The following is a 26,299-nucleotide window of genomic DNA, read 5'->3' on the forward strand; positions in this document are numbered from 1 at the left end:
CATGTTTGCAATATTGAAAATTACAAAGTTTGACGAAATGCATACTCACACACAAATACACACAAAAAAAGGATCTTGTCAGAGCCATATGATGTGCAAAATCTGTCCAGCAACCTCTTCGACATGAATATCGGGTAATGCTAATGCCGGCGGTATATGCCATAAATGCAAGGGTTTCTTTAAAGTTCTGTATCTTTGCGGAAAAAAATGGTAGCGGTTTTTCACATACTGGAAATTAAAGATGAAGGTTTGGACTTTATGCTGCTGTAAACAGTATCGCCAAAACAAAATGTGGCAAGTCCATGCATTCCGTCAAACTTTGTAATTTTAAATATTGCAAACATGACCTCACATTTACGGTGTTATTGTGGTAGTGATGCATCAAATCTAAAATCAAACTACAGGGTCTTAAAGTAGAGATCTCAAGCTTTAATTTGAAAAAAGGAGCATAACTTTGTGATGATTTTTCACGGAGTTATCATCAGTCAAATTTGGCCAATTTTTGCTTAAAATTTTTCTATGCCATATTTCTTTTGAGCAGCGTATTATATTTGAGTTGCTCAAATTATTTTTCGTATGATACAACGTGAAATTTATTTTTCGTTTAGATGAAGAAAAATTAGCATCTTCTTTTTTCTTTCAATTTTGATGTACTTTATGTAGAGATGAAAAGAAATGTTGTTATAAAAAATGATATATGGATAATAAATATGTTAAGTATTTTCAACATGTGCAGAAAATTAATCAAATTTTTTAAAACGAAAAGTCCTAGATTCTAAAATTCCAAAATCCGAGTATCCCATATTTCTAAAATTCTAAAACTCCAAAACAGTACATTAGATAGTACCCAAATTTACAAAATTCTAAAGTTCCCTAAAGTTTCAAACCATAAATATTTTAAAGTTCTTAAATTACAAAACTCTATTATTCTACAAGTATAAAATTTAAAAGCATAAAAGTCATTAAAATCAAAAATGTTCCAACCGTTGGAACACGGTACGTGTGGATTCCGCTTGGAGAGTTTATGATAGGTCCGCGACAAAGGCTATTTTTGAGAAATACTTTTTCCTTACTTCCTGCAATACTCATTTACCTTTTTTCGTACTGTCACGTCCTCAATAAAAAACACTTTTTTTTTTTAAAAAGAAATGATTTGCCGTTGATAGTTCGTCGACGACAAATACTAATTTTATTTACTCACAATTATACAAATAATTTTGGGTAAACACTCCTAAACACAAATACTTAACTACCACTGGTCAGTAAACAATCGGTGAACAGTTCGTTTCGCGAATATTATTAGTATCGCGCCGCTGCGCGTTTGCTCTATTGTATATATTCCTAATATGCTGATCCCCCGCGTTTGAGGAATCCGCATTATCAGCGTCTGTGATAGTACAATAGCGTTAAATTTTTAGTTTCGTTTCGTCCTCAATAGCCAATTCCTGTCATAAATTTGGTAATTCTGAAGGGTCATTTCGGCGGTACATTCGTTACGGTACTTTACGGCCATCGGGCCTGAGACCCAGAGGAAAAACCCCGACGTTGCCGGACTTGCGGATTTCTCACGTACGCTCTGGTACCGTCCCACCTTCCTAAAGAAACGCGCTAAGGGCGTAATGGAAGGGTGGGAGAAAGTCAAGGAATACGTTGATTGGAAAATCAAAAATCGAACGATGACCAATCAACGTGTTTCCGAAACTTTCGCCAGTGCTCCTTAGCTCGCACGATCGAGAGCTAAAGGCAGAACAAAATTATCATTCGAACAGAAATCACAGTTGCGCAGAACATATCGCACATTCGAAGAGATCACAATTAACAGTCGAACAGAAGACAACAGTCGAACTGAATACAATTTTCGATAAGTCATTCGATACGGACTTATTTAGTCATTTTCAAGAGTCACTCGTTCGGACTCACTTTGAATTACTGCTCAAAAGTTAATTCCGCAGAGCAGCGCGTCGCGAAAAATCGTAATCGAACGAGTCACGAGACTTACAACCTCGTGGTACGGAATTAAAAATCCGTGCGATCAGTTCGCGGCGCGAGTAACCTCGTACGAACGGTTACAAAAAATTTTAATTTAAACTTTGAGTTTTTACTTAAAATTGTTCCTATAAAAATTTCGTAGAATTTTAATGTTTCAGTTTCTCATATTTTAGTTATAGCAGAAGTGAAGTACATTTTTTAAATTCTGGCAATTAATTTATCTTTATCTTACCTTCATCATTTTCTGTCCCTTTTTTAATTATATTATCGAAATGTTTTATTTTTCTCAAGAAACTTGCGTGCATATAAATTCCTTATAGAAAGCTGTACATTCATATAATCCAGATGTCCACATATCTACATAACCATATAATTTCTGCTAGCTAAAGCTATACACAGTAAGTATTATCCTTCTCGGGATACCACAGTTGGCTTCCATTTTTTAGACTAATCACTTTGTTACATTATCGCTTCAAGGAGAATATCGTATTTTTACTTTTGCCTTTGATTTCATATGCAAAAATGACAAAATCTCCAGAAACATAATGTGTGAAATTAAATCTATAGCTTCAACAAATTAGCTATTATCTTTTCACCCTTCGCGACAGTCTGTTTTAACGGTTCGTCGAATCAATTTTTGTAATTATATCTATTACATAATTACACCGCGCTTCAAACGGAATATTTAATGACATCGTCTGCTTTGAGAGCGACATCGCCGGTTTGTACAAAGAATACTGCAGTCAGTCTTCGCGAAGAAATCATTGTGCAAGTGTCAGAGTTGAAGGGATGGATAGCACTCAATATAAGTATTTGAAAAATAGTAAATATTACTTGTGCCTTATAGGCCAATGGCCTCATCAAAGTACGTTACAAAAATTTCTAATTGGAATGATTTTTATTCCCACTATTGCTGCTCAAACTATTCTTCAGGTAAAGCAATTTTGTGAAACGTGGATGAATTGTTTTTTACAGTGTAACACATCCGGTTTTGATGGTCGACGTAATTTTTTATTTAAAAATTTCAGTCAGTAAATCCAAAGAAAAATAATTGAAATGTTAGAAATTATACTATAGAATTTTTTAATGAAATTATTAATGTACAACGTAAGTTTAAGTCAATCGTGTTTTTTTATGTGGTAGTGAAATATTAAAAATGCGATATCGCGTATCTAGTATTCACGTTGTCGAGTTAATGTCAGTGAAATCGTTCACTTTTATTCTAGATTTTAGATAGCGTTTAGAAATAAACATTGAGTTTTAACCGTTCTGATTGATAATCAGATACAAATATTTCTCAGTGTTGGTATGAAAATAAATGTCATTGCTAATAATAACATAATATAATTTATCCATTTTTATTTAATAAATTCATTAAATTTACAAATAGAATATGTTTGAATAAAAATTTATATAATTATTGACATAATATGCAAATAGGCTATTTACGTTAGTAATATTTTGTGTTTTTTACTATGTTTTCTATTTTTATTTTATAATGTTAATAAAATTTTTTATGAAAATATTTTAAAACAACAATGCTTACTGTATTGTATTCGATATTTTTACATAACAATTAAATTTTCATATGTAAATAGGGGCTAGATTCAGATGAGCTTGTAATCATTTTTCAAATTGTTTTTCTACAATGAGGAATTTACTAATTATTTGAAGTCTTCATATTAAAAGATTCACCCAATGCTATAATTTGTGATTGTATCTTTTGTATAAAATAATATTTTATAATATTGGTCTGATGAGTTTTCAGTGCGGCGGGTTGGTAACCGCCTGGATCGATGGCGATATGGAATCATTTTTAGAAGGTTTTGCACCTTTTGTCATCAGTTTGATGTGTCTTGCTAAGTTTATAAATTTTGTATATAATCACGATCAGGTACAGACGCTTTTAAAAGTATAGACACTTTTACCGGTGTGCGTATCTATTCATACATTGTATTTTATATTAAAACTAAATACATTGTTCAATGCAGATGAAACGCTTACTGGATATAATGCAAGAAGATTGGAAAATATATAAAGAAGTGAAAAATGAATACAACATTATTTGCGAGCAATATGCGGCAGGAAATAGAATCGTTACTAATTTTGCAGGTAAGATTGTTTTAAAAATGTTGTTATTACAGTCAATCGAAGTACACATGTCAATACCATTGCAACTGAAGTAAATATATTATATATCATACTTATTGTATGTATATTAAATAAAATATAATATATTTAATATAATTATATAATAATATATATATAATTATATATATAATTATATAATAATATATATATATAATTATATATATAATTATATAATAATATATTTAATATAATTATATTAATATAAATATATTAACGTTGTTTATAATAGAAGTAAATAAGTTAATATTGATCGTAACTAAAATATATTAATATTGATTGTAACTGAGGTAAAGGCGCTAGTATTATCACGTTAATGTGACAATGTCTTAATGAGATAATACATTAACAGGTTACTACATGAATTTGTTGATACATTAATACATAACAAATTTGTACGTTACCATGTTACCTTAATAGGTAAATATATACATATATATATTTGTATTATTGTTCGTTAATGTATTAACAGATTAATGAGTTGATATGTTCATGTTCACGTTTATGCTTATGTATTAGATTAATAGTAATACATCAATTAATAAGAATCGAAGTAAAGGTAGTCTTGAAATAACACTAATTTATTAAAAAGAATACACAAATAAAATATAAAGGAACAAAAAAATATTCAAGTGGAATTAGAAAAAACAGCAGAACATAAAACTATAATGCTCTGAATTAAAAAAAAACACAAAATAAACTTTAATTTCAAATGGATGCATGTTTCCATTTTTTGCGCGTTCAAAGGAACGCATCGTAACAGAACAACGAACCGGAAGAAGACAAGTGGCGCCACCACTAGTCCTTTTTCACATTAAACACTGCCCATATTCGAAAATTGCCTTAAATTTAATATAGTTTAGCAGATAGTAACACCGATACGATAACATATTAGTCCAGATAAGTGTTAAGTGCATTAAAATGATTAATTAAAATATTATTTTCTTCCTATAATAATTCTTTTTCTTGCATATTATCCTTTTCAATGAAAACTGTTTCGACATTTCATTTTTCAACAGATTGTGCATAGGATGTGTCACGCTATTAGGACAAGTCATATCTCAAATTTGATAAGAGATACTATAAAAGTGTCGAGGAAAAAGTTAAATAGTATAATGATGTCTACTTTTCGATAACTTGATTTTCTTCACGAACACAACAGTGTACTAAAAAAAAAAGCTGCATATTTATCCACTATTTTTAAAGAAATGAAAAATGGAATATCCCAATAATCTTAGCTGAATGTTCCTGCTTTAATCGATAGTTGAAAAGAAGCAAAACATACTCATTGTTAACTAGAGGGTTCACAGACCAGGCGCCTCACGCGCATTTGAATGTGTATTTAAGGTTTAGAGTACCTACTATAAACATATACGTAGGTAGAATAAAAAGGCGATGCACAGTGGCGAAAAACGTCGAAAACGTGGACAAAAGTAAAAAAATGAAAATCGCAATTCCTGAAATCCGCTTAACGGAATTAGTTTATAAGGAATCTGTGCATATTGTTTTCACAGTTTTAATGACTTTATTACTACCATTTCGAAGATATGAGCCTCCAAAGTTGAACATTTTTTAAAGTCAATTTTTCCGGTTAAAGTTTAACATAATGCTGTTCATTATTTTTTAAATATTATGTTCATCCACTATTATCGGCTGTTTATATGATACTTTGACATTATAATTATGTAAGTTGCACAACAAAATGTTTATTTTTAACACTGATATGGAAAGACATATAAACCATAGTCATATTTAATGTTTGTGTAAGGTAAAAGTTGTGATCTTCACCTCGGTTCACCTACCAAATAGGCTTAAATGAAAGCTGGAAGCTTCCCCAACAAAAATCTGTAACGATATCTTGCGGTAATTTGCGGTTTTCTGAGTTATTCACATTTATGTTCACGCGCGTGCCCTATTACCATACGTGACAACAGCAGTTTCGGACGTTTTTCAAATATGTCGTCGCTGACCTTTGCAAAATGTCTTGTTTTGTAGGTGAGATTTCAATATCCACACCCATATATATATAAATATCTAATATATATGTTTAAATATGTAATATATATATATATATATATATATATATATATATGTAATATTAGATATTATATAGATATTACATAGATATTACATATTAGATATTTAAACATTGTTAAAAAATTTAAAAAATAAAATTTATTTGCAATTTTTGATAATAAAAAATGAATTTGCTAATGAAAAAAATATTATTATGATAGTTCAAACATTCAAGCTTAAAATGCAAAAAGATTTAATTAATTTCGATAAATAGTTTTCGAGATAAAAATTCATACGTACTAGTTAACTAACCGTATTAGTTAACTAAGAAATTAAAATTCGATTTTTAACACAAAAAATTAATTTGTAACACTAATATAATCATTTTATCTAAAAACATTTGAATAATTTATCTCAGAATCGAAGATATTAGTTTTGTCCACGTTTTCGCCGTTTTTCGCCACTGTGCGATGTAGAGATTTTAAAGTCGTTCCAAATGAGTAAACATGTTTTAATCTACCGATACCAAACATGACTATCGTTGATTTGACGACGACTGGCGTTAATGACGACAACGTCAACAATAGGTTATTGACGTCAATAATAATTTATACAGTTTTTAACGTGGATTCAGTCAACGCTATGTGTTAAAAATGATCGAAAACGATATGAAAACACGAGTTTTTGTCGATTCGACAGCAATCGGCATGATGACAGAATCTTGTTGTCAAACTGCAAACAAAATCTATACAGCTTTTGGGTAGGGTCGCACGGGAAAACTCTTAAAAGTTAAACGATACAAAATTGTGGTCTGTAGCGTTGGCCTACCTGAACTAAGCACCCGACTTTTAAAAATTTTATTTCTTTCAATTGTATCGTGTTTATCATCGTTTGTACCCGTTTGTACCGCCTTTACTTTCGTTTGTACCTCAAAGGGTTCGTTTGTACCGGCCTTTGAAAAAATCCCCTAGAGGTAACTTCGTCAATTTTGGGAGTTTTTTAAATCTTCTTGGTGGTGCTGTTTCCTATTCGTTTGTAGCCGTTTGTACCACTTTTACTTTCATATATTTATTTGTAATTTCAAATGTTGTACGTATATCGATGACTAAATATAACTCAAATTACATCCTGTTTGGTGTCATTTTCATCAGAAATACGAGGCAAATACGATGGTAAAAGTTCCATTGATGAAAAACCAAAAATAAAGAATTTTGATTTTTGAATTTAAAAGACAGAACACGCGCGATTCTTGCATATTTGCCGAACGCTTCAACCGTCTGCCTCTCTTTCTTTTCCATTCGCCTTCCGTTTTTATGTTAAAAACTTTATTCACTCGTTACACATGCAATTGTTAATGTAATTATACCATGTTTGGTGTCATTTTAATCAGGAAAGCTAGATAAATACGACAGTAAGAATTTCATGAAAAGTTAGTAATTAATAAGAAAATTGCAATCTTTTTCTTTTCTTGCATTAGTATGTGTCTCACCGACATTTGATTCTCGTTGTTTCGGCGACTGAATGTGATTTATTCTTGACTGATTCCGAGGAGAATCCCTCCAGTAGTGGGGATAAAATTTTTACTCTTACGTTAGAGATCTTTTTCACATTTACGGAGAGAATAGTGTACAGTATTGATTCGTAATAAGCAATTCGCTCGGGTCTGGCGAGTTGCTTGTTACGAATCACGTATACTATTTGGCTTGCCTATGTTCCCGAGCGCGACGACGCGACGTTAGCGGTAAACTATAAAGTAATCGGTCGAGCAGAGATGTTATTCTTTAGACAAGGACAGAACATAACATTCTTTCCCTTTTTAATACAAGTAAAATTTTGAGAATGGAACATGTCTATGTATAATATACCGGATTCGTAACAAGCAACTGGTCAAACCCGAGCGAGTGGCTTATTACGAATCAATGTAGAATTAGATGAATGGACGACAAGATCGCTATGCATCAGAGTGAGAAAACAATATATATGTTCTGTCCTCTTTCCACTAAACTGTTCAGTCGACCGTGAAAATTTATGACTTCTTCGGTTTCGCGGATTCTCATTCTTTCTCGGATTTCTCACTCAGCGGCCGACTTTAAACAAAGAAGAGGGGATAGAAATTTGCTTGTCACGAATCACAAAACTGTTGCTTGTTACGAATCAATACTGTATAATGATTAGAGGTTGATGCATTTTTTTGGAAAATCGTCAAAGTGCAGATCCATAACTTTTTGTTTAGGTTATGGAAATGATGTAGTCAATGAAGAAGTATACAAAATATAAACGAAACGTGATGTGATTAGAAACGTTTTAATATTTTTAATTCGTTGTTAAATTAATAATATAATTTACACGTTAATTTAATTGCCATATTTTATTGATTTATATGAACGGAGCGATCATGACCATCGCACCAGCCACCTCCTTAATCTTCTTTATACAGTAATTTAATTCACAGTGTAATGTAGGTTGGAACCTAAAACTTACACTGTGCAAACAGCAGATATGAAAATCGAAATTCGACAGCTCTCTATTACCCGCGTCGCCGGCTCGCCAAACTAACAGAAAAATCCGGCGAGACATTTAAATGCTTGTCGATGTTTTAACAGACTTTCCAGAAGTAATACAGGAATTGATTCGGAAGAACGGTGGGGGGGGGGGGGGCGCACATTGCGAAGTGAAAATTCATTCGCTGTTTTTAAGCCGGTCTGTGGGGAATTTGTATTCTTCGTTGCAAAGTCAAAAATCACTTACGGATCCTGAATCAACATATTAGAGCAATCCGTTTTTTAATGAATGATAAATATTATCCAAATTATACCATGTTTAATTGAAAAACCCTCACAAAAATGTTACACAAGTTAGTAGTCAAAAAATGTAAAAATTAAAAAATTATATTTCTATATTACGAACATTTATTTATATCAGAAACATTTATAATTTTTCCATAAATTAGGAAAAATTATATTGCTATATCAGCTTGCGTCAAAGGCAAAGCGGTGAATACAGTGTTGCATTTGATTGACTCGAGCGAGACTAACATAGGCGAAGCAATAACGCAAGGCATAGGCGCAGAAAGAGATGTCTTGCGTACTGTGGGAGGAAAACAAGAGCAGCACTCTGAGACGAATTACTGTATGTAGTACACTATTTTCTCCATAGATATAAAAATTTCGAGTCTGAAATTTCACAATTATAGAATAGGTATTGCATTTTTTATAGTGTACCGAACGTAGATAATTTTTAGAAAAAAAATACACCGACTTCGAAATGCACTAAAAAGTATAAAATAATTTCTATGTCCTAATGAAGTAATTTCTATTTCATTTAATCATACAATTACGTAACAGACATGAATGAAACCTATTTACTCGTTAGGTATTATATTAAATACATTTCAACCTTTTCGGAGGCGGCGCAAAATTAAAAGATTATTTTGGATATGTTATTTAATTTTGCGCCGCCTCCGAAAAGGTTGAAATGTATTTAATATAATACCTAACGAGTAAATAGGTTTCATTCATATCTGTTACGTAATTGTATGATTGAATGAAATAGAAATTACTTCATTAGGACATAGAAATTATTTTATACTTTTTAGTGCATTTCGAAGTCGGTGTATTTTTTTTCTAAAAATTATTTTATTTCATGCTTTTTATCGGCCGGCAAGACGTGTTTGTAGAAACAGTAGAAAATCGGCGACTGCGTGTTGACTCATACACCACCAGAGACACGGAGTCATACGTAGTGTTCAATATATTAGTAACAATAGTTTTTCGCTAATAACTCGAAAACTAAAGCTTCCCCTTAATTGTGGATAAGGAAAAAGTTGTCCAGAATCGTGTCCCTGATAACATATTAAAAGGACATCAAAATCGTCCAAAGTTGATTTCAAAACTTTTCAACAATTTTTCGCTAATATCTCGAAAACTAAACCTTTCCGCGAAATTTGTATATGAACAAAATTGTTCAGAATCATGTCCGTGATAAGATATTAAAAGCGCACTAAAATCGAGAAAACTTTATTTCAAAAGTTGCCGGTTTTTTTTGCAATAACAATACTTTGCAATTAAAAAATGAAAAATTTTTTGATAATGGTACCAATGGGAAGTCAGAACCTAACAGATGCAAAAGGTTTATAAAGGTTTTTTTTTACAAAAAAAAAAAAAAAATACTGATCGAATTGAGTAACCTCCTCCTTTTTCGAAGTCGGTTAAAAAGAATAGCGATACAAAAAATGTGTGCAGCCTTCTAAATTAAAAAGTTATAATTCTATGTTTTCGGTTTTTCGTAAATGACACTTTTACTATCGCATTCGTTTCGTTTCTCTCATGAAAATAATACCACACACGATATAATTACAATCATAATTACTTGTGTAGCGAGTCGTTAGGAGCAATTCGTAACTCTGTCGTATACGTAAATTTAGTCTTAAGTATAAAAGTCCGATTTATAGTTTACCAGAGAAGTAATTATGATTAGAATTTATTGTGTTTGGTGTCATTTCAAACAAGAAAGTTCCATAAAATTCCCATCAAACTTATAAAAATAAAAGTTCTATAATAAAATAATAAGAAATAACAGAATTGCGATATTTTCTCTTGCTTGCATTATTATGTGTCTCACCGATACTCGATGTTCGTCGGCTCTGTAAACGATCGTATGTATCCTTTGATTGTTTATTAATTTTTACTCTTACGGCAAAGATGTTTCTCATATTTACGAACACCATACTGTATATGTACAATGTCGCAGTTAACCCTACGGTATTTTTTGAACAGTCGGTATAGACGAACCCTTTGAAGTACAAACGAAAGTAAAGGTGGTACAAACCTCTACAGGTAAATAGGAAACAGCACCCGCAAGAAGATTTAAAAAATTCCCAAAATTGACGAAGTTACCTCTAGGGTATTTTTTTCAAAACGCGGTACAAACGAACCTTTTGAGGTACAAACGAAAGTAAAGGTGGCACAAACGGCTACAAACGAATAGGAAACAGCACCACCAAGAAGATTTAAAAAACTCCCAAAATTGACGAAGTTACCTCTAGGGGATTTTTTCAAAGGCCGGTACAAACGAACCCTTTGAGGTACAAACAAAAGTAAAGGTGGTACAAACGGGTACAAACGATGCTAAACACGATACAATTGAAAGAAATAAAATTTTTGAAAGTCGGGTGCCAGGTTCAGGTAGGTGTAGCATGGTACAAACAGACAAACAAATAAATGTAGACCGAGTCGTTCCAAGAGAAAACAATTGAAACAAAATTATAATAGGCGAAAGAACAAGTTGTAAGATGTTTGGCGTATACAAAACTAACGTTTATTTTGTGACAGCTTTTTTATTTGGAGTAATAACACCGTTCGCCGCAACAACCTGTATACTGAATATAGCCGACGCTGTGGGATTTTACAACCTTTCTGGAGAACGGCCGTTAACTTTTCGTATTGAACATTTCGTGGACGTGGACAAATATTATTATCCACTTATGGTACACTCGTACTTTGGTACAGTGGCATTTACTGCAGTTGTAGTAGCTGTCGATTCGATAATAATTATTTTCGTGATACACGAGTGTGGACTTTGTGAAATTCTCAGGTAAGTGTCCAGTTATGAGTGGAAATTCTTATATTAGATCATCTCATTCAAACCTGTGCTGCGTGTTAAAACAATGTCGTATAACGAATAAAATAATTTTAAGAAAAAAAATACGCCGACTTCGAAATGCACTAAAAAGTATAAAATAATTTCTATTTCCTAATGAAGTAATTTCTATTTCATTCAATCATACAATTACGTAACAGATATGAATGAAACCTATTTACTCGTTAGGTAGCATATTAAATGCATTTCAACCTTTTCGGAGGCGGCGCAAAATTAAGAATACCTCAGTATTTTCGCCTCCGAAAAGGTTGAAATGCATTTAATATGCTACCTAATGAGTAAATAGGTTTCATTCATATCTGTTACGTAATTGTATGATTGAATGAAATAGAAATTACTTCATTAGGAAATAGAAATTATTTTATACTTTTTAGTGCATTTCGAAGTCGGCGTATTTTTTTTCTTAAAATTATTTTATTTCACGCTTTTTAGTGGAATGGGGAGAATTGTATAGGATACTGTGAGACATTTCTTACATAACAATACCAAAGAATAGGATTTTGCATTAACAATAGTTATTATACATGTATACTGATTTTCGGCTGACAAGACGTGTTTGTAGAAATAGTAGAAAATCGGCGACTGCATGTTGACTCATACACCACCAGAGACACGAAGGCGTACGCAGAATTCGATATATTAGTAACAATAGTTTTTCGCTAGTAACTCAAAAACTAAAGCTTCCCCTTAATTGCGGATAAGGAAAAAGTTGTTCAGAATCGTGCCCCTGATAACATATTAAAACGACATTAATATCGTCCAAAGTTGATTTCAAAAATTTTCAAAAATTTTTCACTAATATCTCGAAAACTAAAGCTTTCCGTGAAATTTGTATATGAACAAAATTGTTCAGAATCATGTCCGTGATAAGATATTAAAAGCGCACTAAAATCGAGAAAAGTTTATTTCAAAAGTTGCCGGTTTTTTTGCAATAACAACACTTTGCAATTAAAAAATGAAAAATTTTTTAATAATGGTACCAATGGGGAGTCAGAACCTACCAGATGCAAAAGGTTTCATTCCGATCGGTGCATCCAGCTAGGCGTAATCGGCGGGCACACATAGAAAATAATAATAATAATAATAAAAAAAAAAAAAAAAATATATATATACTGATCGAATTGAGTAACCTCCTCCTTTTTCGAAGTCGGTTAAAAAGAGCAGTGCAATACTGATGATACTGTTACGAGCCGGAGGGGTCATAGCCGCGTGGCTGGGGGCTGTATTTTGGTCAAGGTAGTGTTACTAGGCTAACTCAGGTTTGTTAATCAACCTGAGCGCCAGAGGAAAGTAGACGCGGGGACGAACCGACGTAAGGCTAACGCCGGGAGCCCCGGGAGGTTGGCTATGGTGAACGAACCGACGTATGGCTAACGCCGGGTGTCACAGGAAAGGTCAAGACGCGAGAACGAACCAACGTATGGCTAACGCCGGGAGCCTCAGAAAAATGATATGTGAACAAACCGACGCGTCGGGTGTCACAGGAAATGTTAGTATTTTGTGCTCGTAACAAAGATATGCCAGTATACCTCGAGCGGCTAAGATATACCGACTGGTGGGTTTATTAGGACTTTGGTTATAATTGACAAAGGCAAAAATTAAGTTTAAAAATAAAAGTTGACAATATATTCTTTTCCCAAAACCGGAATTACAAATGGTTATGTGTATTTGTCGGTTAAGGTGATTTTTACAAGAAATGTTCTTGACTTGATTTTACTTGAGTTTAAAATGTTTCGACTCCGACAAAGCGAGAATCTAATCCTGCCTAGTTTTAACGGAAAACAAGCGAAACGGGGACCCGAAAGTACTTTTAGAAAAAATGCCTAACAGTAAACTGTACGTACTGTATGGTTTTCAAAAGTTGCTCGAAGGGGACTCTAACCCGATCTTGCTCAAAAGTGACTTAGTTTTAATTCAACGTGAATGACTAACTAAACTCTGACAGAGGTTCCTCGTTAGTCCACGTTCGAGAATTAACTGGGTCCACGGACAGAGGTTCCGTATTAGATGAAGTTCACGAATTAAATGGGTCCGAGGCGTCTTCTCCACAACCCTATTTATACTTAAAAATGGGTAGAAAACGAGTAGTGGTGGAGACGGTGGGAACGAATCAACGCGACGTTTTCGTCTAACGAATTTTCATCGCGTTGGTCCGAAGACGTTAGATGTTCTCGAGCGAAGCCTAATAAGGAAACCCTGGTAACTGGGAAAGCTAGGCAAGACTAAACTCTCGCTCCGCGGTGGTCTTCGACTATTCTCGAATATTAATCTCCAAAGAATAAAAATCATCGGCGTACGTAACAATAGAAGGCATTCCATACGGAAGTGGGTACTTTTTGAAGCACTATGTTTGATATTCTAGAGATTTTTATTTCTTTATTTTTATATTTTTGTTTCTTTTTCCTTTAGGGGCCGTCTATAATACAATATGCCAGTAACCTGTACGAGTAGCATTGCTAGTAGGTAATCAAATTTTTGCATTTCTAGTTCTTCCTGTATCAGGTTTGTGTTAGAAAAAGAAGACAAGAATAGAAAGAAACCGTTTTCTTTCTAATGATAGGCCTAGTACAGGTATAGTAGAAAACACAATAAAATAATTTTAAGAGAAAAAATACGCCTACTTCGAAATGCACTAAAAAGTATAAAATAATTTCTATTTCCTAATGAAGTAATTTCTATTTCATTCAATCATACAATTACGTAACAGATATGAATGAAACCTATTTACTTGTTAGGTAGTATATTAAATACATTTCAACCTTTTCGGAGGAGGCGCATAATTAAAAATACCTCAGTAAACGTTGCTGCCAATAACTAGTTGATTGTGAAGGAATACGAACCATTACAGATATATCTGGTAATATACGTAAATGTAACGACTACATCTTCATTTCGCAACGTTTCTGATATAAATGAAATTGAATCAACTTCGTTCGCATGTGGAAGCCATGGATCTAAGAACCTATAAACGGAGCCCACGAAGCGGGAATTACCAAATTTGCGGCAGATGGGTTCTATCTTTATAGAATATGCGGTGATCGAATCTTTCCGTCGCATACTCTATGAATCTAGATAGACCATAGTTACATTCTATACGCACTAACACCTACTTCGCGGTGTGCTGTCGAGTTGTATGTATAGAAAAAAAAATAGTTATACAAGCTTTGCCTATGTTCGGCTGTCCAAAGGTTGACATGTTCAAGAAAATCTTTTAATTTTGCGCCGCATCCGAAAAGGTTGAAATGTATTATATACTACCTAACGAGTAAATAGGTTTCATTCATATTTGTTACGTAATTGTATGATTGAATGAAATAGAAATTACTTCATTAGGAAATAGAAATTATTTTATACTTTTTAGTGCATTTTGAAGTCGGCGTATTTTTTTTCTTAAAATTATTTTATTTCACGCTTTTTAGTGGAATGGGGAGAATTGTATAGAATACTGTGAGACAGTTCTTCCGGGCTTTTTTTTGTCTGCGTAAATGCCATGAACATAATTAAGTAAAAGACAACATGGATATTTGTTTTTCAATTTTTTTTTTCGCTAATATCTCGAAAACTAAAGCTTTCCGTCAATTATGCATAAGGAAAAGGTTGTCCAGAATCATGCCCCTGATAACATATTAAGAGGACATTAAAATCGTTCGAAGTTGATTTCAGAAGTTAATAACAATTTTTCGCTAATATCTCGAAAACTTAAGCTTTCCGCGAAATTTGTATATGAACAAAATTGTTCAGAATCATGTCCGTGATAAGATATTAAAAGCGCACTAAAATTGAGCAAAGTTTATTTCAAAAGTTGCCGGTTGTCTTGCAATAACAATACTTTGCAATTAAAAAATGAAAAATTTTTTGATAATGGTATCAATGGGGAGTCAGAACCTACCAGATGCAAAAGGTTTCGTTCCGATCGGTCCACTCAGCTAATCGGGGAACAAACATAGAAAAAAAAAATATATACATATGGGTGTCCCGCAATTAGTGTAGGACCCGAAAAGGGGTGGTAGGTGGGGCGATTCTGAACAACTTTTTCCTTTGCCAAAATATTGGTTGAGGCTCCATTTTCGAGTTATTAGCAAAAAACACTGACCAATGAGAGCGTGCATAGACTGGGCGCGCGAAAGCGTGAGCGACAGCTTCGAATATGACGGCCGATCGTCGTCGTGAACAAACGTATCGATACCGTCGGTATAACGTCGGTATAACGTCGGTATATCGTCGGTATAACAGGAAGCTATTAGCTGAAAGTTAAATTGAATAACGAATTAAGAAGTTAAGAATAATATTAAGTTCTTCGTAATTCGTGAATGGGAGATAAACCAATTAGTTGTTGTTTACCCAGACCAAGTATCTTGTATTTATTTTAAGCCTTCAAAAAGGAAAAAGAATAAATTCACGAAAATTCATTCTGTCGATTATTCTAATGAAGCAAATGAATAAATTCACGTTTCAAGACGAATGAGTACCTTCCCTACGAAATGGGATAAAATTGGAATAAAATATCTAATGCAGTACCTCATTGAAGTGAAATAAATCAATTGCTGCGTATGTATAATTTTAAAAATATGGAAACAACTTAAATAAAACTTACCCATTGATTCATGAAAAAACTAGCTTCGATAAAAAATATTTATGTCACCGGGTAGATCCACCGATCAGAGCATCAACAGCTGATATCCTGGCAGGGTCAATGAACTCTCAATTTATTTCACTGTCTCTTTCTAATAATTGCACAACATAAGCACGACCGGTAAACGGACCGAATGAAAACGCGTGAACGATTATTCATAGATATGTATGTTTAACGATACGCTATATTCTCATTATAAGGTATCCGAATTGAGGAATCGATATTATATTGTATTTTATTAGAAGACATTGTTAGACTGGCCACGGATCGCGGTTTCGTTCTCGATCGCGAGGCATACGTCGCGAACGGTTGCCATGCAACGATGATCTGTTGAACGACTGCAGCGTCGATCGACAGTCATCGTTTATTGTCGAAAGATACGTGTTGAAATAAAATGTATCGTTGTTTTTAATAAAAAATTCTGTTTTCTTGCTTTCAAGATAATATAGTTTAAATTATTTATGAATATTCGTTTATGTGTTTTCATGCGTCGTATTTATGTGTTGAACTCACAGTGAAAATTAGTGAAAATTAGTGAAAAATGACAGAAAAAAGTGATAATGAATACTAATAATGAGAGATGACAGTGATAGGTGACAGTGAAGTTTCTTGAGAGTTTTTTCAAAGTTTCTATTATTTATGAGAACAGTAAGGATCGGTGGATCGACCCAGTGACAGAGATGCATTTTCATCGTGATTATTTGCGGTTCAATGGGTGAGTTACATTTAAATTTATTAATTATTCAATTCAAATTTTTATTTGTTGAATAGAAAAGTTATTTAATTTTTTAAAAATGAGAATTTGTTCTTTTTCATCATGACAATATCGAACGAAAATAATTTTCCATATTTTATCCGTTATTTCTTTGCCATAACGAATAAACGTATCGAATAAATTCGATTTACTTTGATTACGTGAGTAGAGACTAATTTTGTTATTTCTTATTCATGAATGAATGATAATTCAACAATAATCCAGATTTTTTTATTCATTATGCAACGTAACTTTCATCTAACAGCTTTCTATTATACCGACGTTATTCCGACGTTATACCGACGTTATACCGACAGTATCGATACATTTGTTCACGACGACGATCGGCCGTCATATTCGAAGCTTTTGCTCACGCTTTCGCGCACCCGGTCTATGCGCGCTCTCATTGGTCAGTGTTTTTTGCTAATAACTCGAAAATGGAGCCTCAACCAATATTTTGGCAAAGGAAAAAGTTGTTCAGAATCGCCCCACCTACCACCCCTTTTCGGGTCCTACACTAATTGCGGGACACCCTGTATACTGATCGAATTGAGTAACCTCCTCCTTTTTCGAAGTTGGTTAAAAAATTCGGTTATCCACAGACCGTGCTACTAGCACGGCTTACTGGCATAGTGTAAACAGTTACAAATGACATAGAAAAAGAGTTGGATATTATTTAAAATAATCTTCTGAGTTAATTTCAAATAATATTGAGAATTTCAGATTTAAAATTCTATAAAATTCTAAAATATTTAAATTGCAAAATTCTTAAATTCTACATTCAACAAAAATATGCTGCGTTGATGTTGCTCACTGTGTTTTCCAATCTTTTAACTTTATATGTTACTATACATTCATACTATTATCTACAGCTAATTGAGAACTAATGGGTCTTTGCGATGCACTTTTCTTTTACACGCTCAAGTATTTAAATGAGATGATCTAATAATTCTTATATAACGAGAAGGAGGTGCTTTCTAATTTATACTCTTTAAAACTCCTCCAAATTCAATCAAATACAAATTATCTTTAATAATGTAAATATAAAAAAATATGCATACTCAATTTATAATCTATCTAAAATAATTGTCAATACCATCATTTTAATATTACTTATTTCAGTGGACTAAAAATTATAATGTATGTTTAGTACAACGATTGTAGAATCGTAATGTTTTAGCAATAACAATGTACAAAACTTTTTCTAATATAAACAAAATTAATTTTTGTACAAATAACATTTTTCCGAAGCACAGGTTTCAAAACAGTACGGTTTTATTAAATTATAATTTATTAGATATCGTTTGGAAAACTGTGGAGAAAATCACAGTATGGACATAAAGATACACCCGGACAAAAAAAGGGACATATGGTATCAAGACGCAAGGAGCTGCGTGTTATTACACAGACACATTATTGAGTTAGTATTATTAATCGTTCCAGATTATTCTCCATTTATGGTCTTCTAATTTGACAACTTTTCCCCTCATTCGTTAACGAAGATTCGCTGACATTATCGAGAATGCAAACACAATGTCTTATTTCTTTCAACTGGGATTAAACATGATTTGTGTAAGCTTCACTCAGTTCCAGGTTAGTTTTAATTTTTCAGGTCACCAATAATCATGTATGTATAAGCAATCTTTTAATTATTTTTATATTTAGGCGATTGTACATATAAGCACCTTAAACCAATTTCTTCGCTATGTTTCACTTACCATTAGTTTGCTGTGTGACCTTTTATTCGTAAGCTGGCCAGGACAACGATTAATAGATTATACTGAACGAATTTTTACATATGCGTAAGAATTTTCTTCATTTAAATAAATCTTTTAGTCCACAAAGTAACATCACATGCTTTATACAGTAAATTCTTGTTATATTGCCGGTTAAATAAGTTTTTGTCGTATGCATTTTAATGCACACTACAATCGAGTTGTTTATTTTGAAAGTGGGGAAAATCCATTTTTGAGAAAAATAAATATAATAGTAACAATAGATAAAACTTAATATAATAATATTAGTTGTAAATAATTTATAGTCAAAATAATTCAAATTCTTTAATATTTTGATGATGGAAGTTTTGGCGATTAACGGTATTGGAAAGATGTTTATTTCGTAACTGATTGCAAGTTCAGTTTATAGCGCAATTTAGTTCCGGCTTTGAGTGATATTGACAATACAGTGAGAAACTACGAATCGTATAATATTGGTAGTATAGGTAACGTTAACATGAATGAGGATGTAAAGTAAGTCTGCTTTGATATCATTGCTGATTTCTATTATCAGATTGCAAGTATGTTCTAGCTTAGTTTCTAATAAATACTCAACAAACTTGACATGGTTCTTATTTCAGTATCGGTACACAAATCCTCTTAACTATTTTGCAGTTAGTTAAAAATCAATTATGAATTGTATTTTTTGTGAAAAAAATATGGTTCAGAATGATTTCAACGAAAATTACTATTGTAATGCAACTGTAAATATAGTTTGTAAGTAATAAGTAATAATAACAAAATAAAAATACTTTCTAAGTATTCAACTAAACAAGTGAAATATTATCCGTTTAAGTAGCGATTAGAATAATTTGTTAATTTTGATTGTGAGGCAAGTCTATTTGAATATAATAACACCTTTAATCTTTTTAGCTAGCAGTTTATACACTATTAGATATACAAATTATCTAACACTACAAAACATAAAATATTTATCTATTAGTGCTTGCCCATATTTTTTAATTTACCGAAATGTAAACCCTTAAATATCTCGTAATAAAAAAAAATTGATTGCCCCCCTTTTGAAATAAACGGTTGAATTATTGAATATTGAACGATATTTCGCCACGGATTGATTCATTTAACGTTAAATTAGTATCTTTATATATGTAGTTACGTATTGTATTACAATGACTTACAGCATGTTCCCAACATGTTTCTTAGTCCAATAATATTTCACATTAGGATTGTTTGTTTCTAGTACAATTGTTTCAAGAAGTGTATCTATGAAAAAGTCTGAAGAAGTCGATGGGTTGGGTACAATAAATAGGTGCATAAGGTTCAAAAATCTTAGATCCTGTCTAAAAATTGCTTTTTGATTATGGTTGAATAAAGTGTAAGATTTATATGGTTCCTTGCTGTAATGGCTGAGAGCAGACTTATGACTGGAACGGTAAAATAATTTTGGTGGCTGAGAGTAGACATGCGACCGCAAAGGGTTAAATTGTCACGTATTATATTCTTAGGCGTTACACTATTACATTGTTACACATTACATCGTCACGCAATTCTACCGCAATTGTTTACATCACTATAGGCTACACTGTCGCATATTAAATCATTAAACGTTAGATTGCCACGACATTGTTATACCATCAGGTATTACAACGCCACATATTAAATCGTCTATTATTCTATCATTACATACTACATATATCGTTACACATTGTATATATGACGAATACTTACAATTTTCGGTTGGTATATTACATATTAAATAATAATTATATTTTAATCATTTTCATCGAAAAATCCGTGAGTTATATCGTTAGCGATTCTGCAATTAAACGCTGCGTAGAAGGGCTCTTTTTATATTGTTAGTGCCAATAATTTTTCACTGCAATATGACGACAATTTACTGTATTTGGTATTAAGACATTTCAGTTTATTGCAGGACTGTATTGATTTGAGAACACTAAATTTGAAACTGTTTATTCACGTTATTTCAATATTGTTATGATGAAATTGAAAATTAGGGCTAATTATAAGAAGGATACAACGGGCGCCATGCACTAAGATCCGTGGTTGTACATAGACCTTCCAAAAAAAATGAGGAAAGTTAAATAAAGAGAGAGAAATTGTGAACGAGAAACGGTTACGCATTTACAATATGTTAAAATTCATTTCATTCGTTAAACTTTATTGTACTTTTCTTTTTTCCTTCTGTTTTTCTTTTCTTTCATTTATTATTAATTTAAGAAGCCACGACTTTTTCGCCTGTGACAAATTGTTTGGAGCTAGAAAAAATTTCTCGCACTAGGTCGCATTTTCAAAAGAGGACAGCCCTGTAAATAATATGTAGCGTGTGCAAAGTGGCTGAGCCCAAATTTGTGCTACGTATTATTGTGGTCAAATAGATAAAAAAAAATTCGTATAACTTATGTCCAAAAATATTTTATTGGAATGCATATACGCATTCAAAGATTTATTGGCAAAATTCGTGTTACAATTCGTTGTACAAAATGATATTATAATCTCAATGACAATTGATGTTTGCATGAATAGTAATTTTAAAAATATATTCAAAATGGAATTATTATTTCTAACATAGTTAAAATATTTGAAAGATTTCGGCAACTATTAATTCGACGAATCTTGCATTCCTGCAAAGCGTAGAAATTTCAACATTCTTTGTAAATATTAACATAAATCATAAATATATTCAGAAGCACATATTTTTTTAATAAAGCATTTTCATACATAAGTTTATATGAACTTTCTTCGTCTATTTAATCAGAGTAATATATGTAGGTTCTTAAAGTTGTATGTATAAATAAGTATTATATGGTCCAAATCTTTTTAGACATCCTGCATATAGTGAGATGAAGAGAGAGCAATTTAAATTTAATAATCAATTTTCAATTTATGTAATGTTAATTTAAGAGTTAATATTACAAAATAAATTTTATTTAATCTATTTCATTGCTAGTAAAAAGATTTCATATTTAGTGTTCTCCAATGAGAACCATCAAGTAGTATGAATTAAAATTAATAGATATTTTTTATTTAATTCGAATTTGAATGTTATATTTTAAGAAACTGTTCAAACTTTTGCTACAAATGGAAATTTTCAGAACAAATAACAAATGGTACCAGTCATCCATTAAAGCTAGGACACTCTTGGGAATTATGTTAGCGAAGAGTATGAAACCTCTTCAATTAACAGCTTGCAGGATTTATACCTTAAATATGGAAAACTTCAGTACGGTAAGATTATTTTCTATTATTTTTCGAGCTTTATGAATTTTTAATCAAATATTAAATTCATGAAAATTAACGTTGTATTTAACCCTTTATTGTATTTTGTTGCAAATATATTATATGAAATAATATATTACAAAATATTTTCATTTTATCACACATGAGTGAATACCAAATTTTATAATGAAATTATTGAAAAGATTTCTAATGTTTCATAATTTGTTATGTCTTCCTGAAAAGTCCAAACTCGTAATATTATTTAGTTTCTCTTGATAAAACTTGTTTCGTAGAAAATATTTGTTTATTGTTGTTTTCTTGTTAGTATTGTGAAAATTCAAAAATATATTCTTTTTCTAAATTGGACAAATACATAATGAAGGGTTAAAAGAATTGTATTACAGGAAGAAAATTTGCATTAAAATATTTCATTTCTCTTTAGTTTATTTGTACTTTATATGTGTAACTTTTTTGTAACTGTAAATATTAATTAACAGTCCTTATTGAATTTATATTTTGAAAATATATATTATTTTTTCATAATAAGGAATGAATGAGTTTTAATTGTTAAAAAATATTTTTACTTGACTTTTTAATATCATTAAGGATTTATTAACGTTAAACAATTGTAAAAATATAAGATAGTTTCACAACGTTAATAATTATCTAATAAAACAGAATTATCTATGTTTGCAACATTTTTTTAAGGTATTACGGACGTCATTCTCTTATAGTACGGTTTTATGTTCCTTTCAATAATTGCCATACAATTAACAAGGAATGATATGACGATTTCTTGGTAAATCACTAGAACAAAGAACAAAGTATTATAAATGCCTATTAATATACATAAAATGAATTGTAAGTTTGACTACACATGTATATAGATGAAATAAAAAGTGGAGCAATTATTCTTTAATATTATGTAACATATGGAATAATATTTTTAATCGAGATTAGGTTAAGTTCAGATATACGAGGTTAAGTTAACGGTGATATACAGTAAACTAAACATTATTACAATGTTATTATGAATAGTAAAGTAAGGAAATGTTCAACTACTGGGTTGCCAAAATGTCTTTTGGTAAATATTATTTTTATCTAAAAGAATTTTATTTTCAAATTCTCGATTAATTCGTAGCATGGTCATTTTCGAAAGCGTCAACTATTTCTCACTGTAGAAAACATAAGAAAATGATAAAAAGTCTTTAAATCATAAAAACTTCTCGTAAATACTTTTTCGTATGGAACAATGTATTTTTTAGTACAAAAATCAACGTAACTCATTCTCTATAAAAATAACTGACTATTTATATCAGGAATCCATTAGTTTAAAAAATAAGTTAGTTGAATAACCTCAATAAACAAACTTTAAAATAACTGTGTACATTACACGTTATTGAAATTCTACTTTGGTAGTAATTTACCGCATAAAAACAACGCACCAAATAACATTTGTGTATAAATATCCAAAGACGCACAGAGTTCAATTTCATCAGTACAAACTGAAACTGGAATTGTATAATATTTTGGAGTATTAAAATTGAAATATCTTTTAAGTTAATGGTTTCTTAATATGTAGTTAATTAATTTTAAAAAAAAATGTCAAGTTACAGCGATTAGTGTATTGAAAAATGTATGATTGTGTTAAAAAGTATAAAATTAACCTCTATAACAAAACCTATTAACATCGAATTATATGTCCCTCGGTGTCAAATTATTTCTATCTGAAATATTTTCTGGTATGATGAATAATTTTGAAGATATTCAGGAGGATCATTTCAAATGGAGCACCTTGTACATATAGTACTACGTAATTCTTGTTCATAATTTTCATATCTTAGTGCTTCTGTGACTAGCAACGTTTTTAAAGCACTTCTTAATTTCTAATAACCATCTTTCGTTTTTACGTTCCGAGTTTTCTATTTGGTTAATTTCGTGGCTGGCTACCAGATGGTACTAGTAGTATGGCTTTCAAAGAGCGTATGAATGGGAATCTAAATAAAGGGGAAATCGAACAATTTTTCTTTGTTTCTACACAAATCGACAGTTTAGTATCTCAAAAATGTCCATGGACGGATTGCAACTAAAGTTAATCAGTTTACAAAAAGTAAAAGATCAGAAACTTTAAATGTGTTTTTCCCAACATCACATTTTTTAAATTAGCATGCCACATAACTCAAATTAGATATTGGATCGGTTTATTTTTATCAATGCAGAGATTTACATGAATGCTTTTTACAGCTAATGATGCTTCAAAAATAAACAATTTGTGCAATTTACTTTATTGGTTTTCATAATGAAGTTATGAAATTTTCTTTAATATCAATATTTAAAATCGTTACAGTTTTCTTAATTCTGTGGTTTTCCCTCTGAATCGACATTTATTGTTTCCTTATTTGTGCAAAGAATAGAAAATATGGACATTTTGATTTTATAATCAGGTAAATAGAATAATGAGTCCAAACATGATTACAAATTCCTGTATTAAATAAGTGAAAATGAAGTATGTCAAGTTTCATATATTTCGTTCATTTAAACAATGTATTATGAATTTGAGATAATATAAAGAGTGACATCTATTTTTATAGTAGTAAAACAGTAATATAGTACATGTGTCTCTCAAATAATATGGTACTTGAATTGCACGAAGTTGCGAAGAGCATGATTAAAAATTGCGACAATCTTTGAATAACACAGAATTTGAGTTATACAAAAATCTTACAATAATATTCGCATATCTATAATGTATAATTTATCAATAATATATAGGGTGTTCTAGTTTTTTCCAGTCAAACTTTGCCAGCGTGTTCTACATACAAAAGTAAGAAAAAAACATTATATAAACATATGCTCTTCAATGTTTTATTACGGAGTTATAATTAATAATACAAAATTATAATAAAATAGCACTTTGTCGAAACAACGTACGTATTCGTAATAACGGACGTCATTTTGAAATGTTAACTTGTTAATAAAACATTAATAAAAAATGTGGATATCAACTACCTGAGCAAGTAGGGAAGAGTTTCTGTAAATAGAAATAGAGATATAATACATTTGTACACTGTGTCGACGAAATGCCAGTTCATTATAATTTTGTATTATTAGTTATAACTCCTAATAACACATTCAAGAGTAAATGTTCATATAACATTTTTTCTTACTTTTGTGTGCAGAACGCGCTTGTAAAGTTTGGCCGGAAAAAAACTGGGACACCCTATATATCTATAATGTATAATAGGTGAATTGAGTAGGAAAGTTACAGGAAAAGCCTGGATTCCTTATAAATAGCACGGAATTAATTAACCGTGTCATTTGACGGATGCTTGTAATATTGAAAGTACTAATATGAAATAGGGTAGAAATAAGAAATACGCAGATTTCATTTATATACAATACTCAGATTTTCGATAATAACTAGAAATATAGAAGATTGTAATGTTATTTTATATCATAGTTGTCTATTGCCATTTTCTTATTTAATAGACGTTTTTTAATTCAACCGTAACAAACAATTTAAGCATGTGCATGCTCTAGTGTGGTTTACTTTTATGTACTTTATGATTTTTATAGTAATCGAATCTTAAGAATATTAATATAGACTTCATGTATATTATATTTTAAATTGTGATCAATTGATAGAAAGTAAGATAACAAGTTGGTAGTCATATGAGATACATGATTTATTAGGAACTACTCTGAAAAAAAATATAACGACGTCGCGTCGTTCTGAATCAAACGATGCAATTTGCAGTTTTTCGAACTATGGGTCCATTGCAATTGTGTAGATGCAGAGTATAAAAGCTAAACTAACTTTAAAAATATACAAAGATATTTTGTCTTTAACTATTACACTGTACAACAGCCAACTGATTTCCTAACGGCTACTATGAAAGACACCAAAAACGCACTAATTTTTCCTGATATTTTTCAATTTATTTAAAAAACTATGGGTCTAGGCGAAAATCTAACCATCGCACATGACAGAGTAGACATTTGTGCAGAAGAAAGCATCAAGCGAAGTTACAAAATCACCTTTGCTTTCTTTTTATAAAAAAAATAGTTCAGTAAAACACGCGCCGCTATCAATGGTACTCAATGTTGGCGTGGCAGTCGCGAAATAAT

General features: G+C 31.4%; 1 protein-coding gene across 2 annotated transcripts in view; it reads left to right on the plus strand.

Moving 5' to 3' along the window:
• The first annotated feature begins 917 nt into the window (after positions 1 to 917).
• Positions 918 to 26,299, plus strand: part of LOC100884043 (odorant receptor 49b) — a 32,190-nt gene continuing 6,808 nt past the window's right edge. Inside the window, exons 1-9 of one of the 2 annotated variants that reach the window (XM_076534522.1) lie at positions 921 to 2,922; positions 3,758 to 3,883; positions 3,981 to 4,101; positions 11,484 to 11,745; positions 18,496 to 18,618; positions 18,701 to 18,791; positions 18,864 to 19,000; positions 22,048 to 22,180; positions 22,880 to 23,009. In XM_076534522.1, the coding sequence (XP_076390637.1) occupies positions 2,779 to 2,922; positions 3,758 to 3,883; positions 3,981 to 4,101; positions 11,484 to 11,745; positions 18,496 to 18,618; positions 18,701 to 18,791; positions 18,864 to 19,000; positions 22,048 to 22,180; positions 22,880 to 22,930 (1,188 nt within the window). In that variant the 5' untranslated portion in view covers positions 921 to 2,778 and the 3' untranslated portion in view covers positions 22,931 to 23,009. Of the gene's footprint in view, positions 2,923 to 3,757; positions 3,884 to 3,980; positions 4,102 to 11,483; positions 11,746 to 18,495; positions 18,619 to 18,700; positions 18,792 to 18,863; positions 19,001 to 22,047; positions 22,181 to 22,879; positions 23,010 to 26,299 lie in introns of those variants that run through there. The other variant, XM_076534516.1, reaches the window with a different exon arrangement.

This window comes from Megachile rotundata, chromosome 1, assembly GCF_050947335.1.
Source record: "Megachile rotundata isolate GNS110a chromosome 1, iyMegRotu1, whole genome shotgun sequence".
Taxonomy (NCBI): Eukaryota; Metazoa; Arthropoda; class Insecta; order Hymenoptera; family Megachilidae; genus Megachile; species Megachile rotundata.